The following is a 2,968-nucleotide window of genomic DNA, read 5'->3' as shown; positions in this document are numbered from 1 at the left end:
GTGTTAATTATCCTCTGTATTTTGCATTGTTGGACTGTGGTAACATAAATGTTTTGTTTTGAGATGCCTGTTTACTGTTTCATTACACTATTGTAGAACATTTTAAATACAGATTTAATACATTTTGCTTATAAGAAGAAATTAATAAATATAACTTTAAATATAACAAGGTTTATGTTTGATAAAAAAACAATAGTTTGTAAAAAAAAAAAAAAAAAAAAAAAAAACTGAGTTGCCGTTAATTAAGAGTGCAAGTTTAAAACATGTAGTCTAATAGAACAAACATAAAATAAAATGAGTTCAAAATACTCAAAAAGCTGATGCAAGGAGTTGCCTCAATTTTATTGAGTAAAATGGGCAAAATATGTTTTTTTCCAAGTTGGATCCAAAAATTGATTGGTATTCATTTTAATCCAAAAAGGACACATTACTCGATCATTGAAAATTATTTTCCAACACGGCCATAAGAACACTTAATGTTGGGGTTAGTTGGATTAAACACGTCAAATGTGCATTTTTTGTAATCATACTCCACAATGCAGCCTTGAGATAGGCTAGTCACTCGGCCCAACCTATAACAAAAAAAAAAAAAAAAAAACACATCACTTCAGAGGAAATGTCTTGAAATATAAAACACACAACATGCTGTTCATAATCACAGAAATAAAGTTCAACTCATCCTTCTGCTTTGTAAACATGAATGTTTATGAAAAATGTGTTAAAAATACAGCACACAAACAGGCCAGCATGGTGTTTAAAAAAAGATATGTGAAGCTGTTTTCAAAGTTAATGGAACTAACAATGAACAACCTTTGTGAAAAAAGGATGCTTTATCATACATTTAAAAGAGTACTTATTACAGGAATACTATACGCTAAAAGAATATACTTGACTGATGAATTAAACATTATTTTCAATAAAATGACAGTGTGTTATAGTTTAACTTTATATTAATGCAATCAGCTGAACTTAAGTGTGCTTTTTTTCACCCTCTTAAAAAGAACTTTAGTACATTTCATATGTAATTTAATTGCTTGCATTGTCTTTGAAGTATGTTTATAATGTGCTACATGTACTGGCAAGCATTTATTGTAAACTAAAACAAACTTTAATGTCATTTCTATTTAAACTTTTGTGTCATGTATTTAAATATATTTGTAATTACACATTGGTAATGATGAAGTTGCAAATTAGTAAATTTAAAATATATTAACTTCAAATCTAATATTGAATAACACTACAGTTAAAATTATAATAAAGTACATGCTTTAGTATGTTTCTTGAGTATGTTAAGAAACATAGTCATGAAAGTGTTCTTAAACGCACTTATTACAGTAATATTGTATTTTCTGCAATATTGTATTATGTGTATTAACTACAATTGTTTTTGTTTATTTTGTTTTAAAAAAAAAAAAAAACTGAAGGACAAGATTAAATTAATAAAACAATTAAAGAACAATGTATTTGGTTTTCTAAAGTTACAGAAGTAGTTAGGATGTTAAGTGTCTTACACGTCACAGCATCCCATTTTCCCAGGGAAGCAGGTACATCTGATACATTTGCTGTTTGTCCAAGTACTTCCCATTGGATGCCTGGAGTTATCATAGCCATCAACACAAAATTTTGCCCCTATTTAAATTCAATGAAATTAAGAGTTGTTAAGAAGAAATGCAGTGTCCATTTACCTAATAGTGTACATACACCACCTTTTAAATATGTAGTATGATGAGTGGATATGTGTCTCATTGTTATAAAGGAATATTTCCTGTTCTTGGGTAGCTAGGTTATGTAGAGATAGGGGTGGGGTGGTCGATAGTATCAAATGCATTAGACAAATCTAAAAGAATAAGAACCACAGAATCTCTGGAATCAGCAGATAGATATCGTTCAACACTCTCAAGAGGACGGACTTAGTGCTGTGAGCAGACTTAAAACCAGACTGAAAAATCTCATAGATACAATTACTTGACAAGTTGATGCAGCACAATTTTCGCCAATACCTTTGAAATGAAAGGTAAAACAGAAATAGGCCAATTTTTTATTTTATTTTATTTTTAAACAGAAGGATCCAGTGAAGCATTTATTATTGTTGATATTTAAACCAAAAATTAGTTTTGACACAAAAGTGATGATTAACTCATCATGCTCTGATTAAATGTGCACTATAAAAAAATTAAAAAAAATGTGTGTTGAATCTTAAAGAAAGAATTAAAAATATGGTTTTATGTGTTTGTGTTTTTTATTACCTTGGTTTAGAGGTGTGATGGAGCAGGCAGAATCACTTAAAGAGACAAAGGCACAAAATACCAAAACCAGAGCCAAAGATTTCTGTAAAGATATAACTAGGAACTTATTACAGGAAAAAAAAAAAAAAAAAAAACAGTACACAACAGTAAATGTTTAAATATGAATTCTATATTGATCAGTAGCATTATGAAACTTACCATTTTTGTAAGCTTTGCACAGATGCTGGTCTGATGAAATGCAGTCATTGGCACTTTAGGTCTTTATAAAGAAAACAGAAGAGGGGCGGAACATCTTTCTGGCCAAACATTTCAACACACATCTGCACTGATCATCAACTAGTTTGATCACCAACTTTAACTACTCACTTGCACTTTTAAGCAGAAAAATAATTTTCACGTCTTAAATGCATGTCTTTCTCTTAACCCTCTATTATTGTTCAGTTGGGAGTCACACGTGTTGTTCACGGTCAAAAAAAATAAATAAATAAAGTTTTTTTTTCAGTGAAATCAATGTAATGTACAGGCTATTTATGTTTGATGTTTTTTATTTTGTATTTTGAGATAATTTCATGGTACTATTTAATATTTATGCAATACATATTGGTCTAATAATGACCAATACTTTACTGACGCAAGTGTTTTTGCTAGTTTCAGCCCGATGCAGTTGTAATTGCGGGTGACACCTAAATTCGATTTAAAAAATTGTATGCATTTTTCTCTGA

The 2,968-nt window shown here is 29.6% G+C and overlaps 1 protein-coding gene across 1 annotated transcript; it reads right to left on the bottom strand.

Annotated features, from left to right (window-relative positions):
• Nucleotides 1–316: 316 nt before the first annotated feature.
• Nucleotides 317–2,522, bottom strand: LOC122145958 (beta-microseminoprotein-like). The gene is made up of 4 exons (XM_042762799.1): nucleotides 2,445–2,522; nucleotides 2,247–2,328; nucleotides 1,512–1,629; nucleotides 317–572 (listed from the first exon to the last, which is right to left on the bottom strand). Exons 1-4 carry the CDS (start codon nucleotides 2,490–2,492, stop codon nucleotides 446–448), a joined length of 375 nt encoding a protein of 124 aa, XP_042618733.1. The 5' UTR covers nucleotides 2,493–2,522; the 3' UTR covers nucleotides 317–445.
• Nucleotides 2,523–2,968: the final 446 nt, after the last annotated feature.

The sequence above is a fragment of the Cyprinus carpio genome, chromosome A8 (genome assembly GCF_018340385.1).
Source record: "Cyprinus carpio isolate SPL01 chromosome A8, ASM1834038v1, whole genome shotgun sequence".
NCBI lineage: Eukaryota > Metazoa > Chordata > Actinopteri > Cypriniformes > Cyprinidae > Cyprinus > Cyprinus carpio.
The sequence above is the reverse complement of the archived record's forward strand: the minus strand, read 5'-3'. Positions and strand labels throughout refer to the sequence as shown.

Bases quoted from the DNA above. Each gene is read 5' to 3' on its own strand.
- LOC122145958 (XM_042762799.1), bottom strand. From the start codon at position 2,492: ATGACTGCATTTCATCAGACCAGCATCTGTGCAAAGCTTACAAAAATG. The intron at 2,329-2,444 runs GTAAGTTTCATA...ATATCTTTACAG, and splicing joins GTGCAAAGCTTACAAAAATG to AAATCTTTGGCTCTGGTTTT. The intron at 1,630-2,246 runs GTAATAAAAAAC...GAATTTAAATAG, and splicing joins CATCACACCTCTAAACCAAG to GGGCAAAATTTTGTGTTGAT.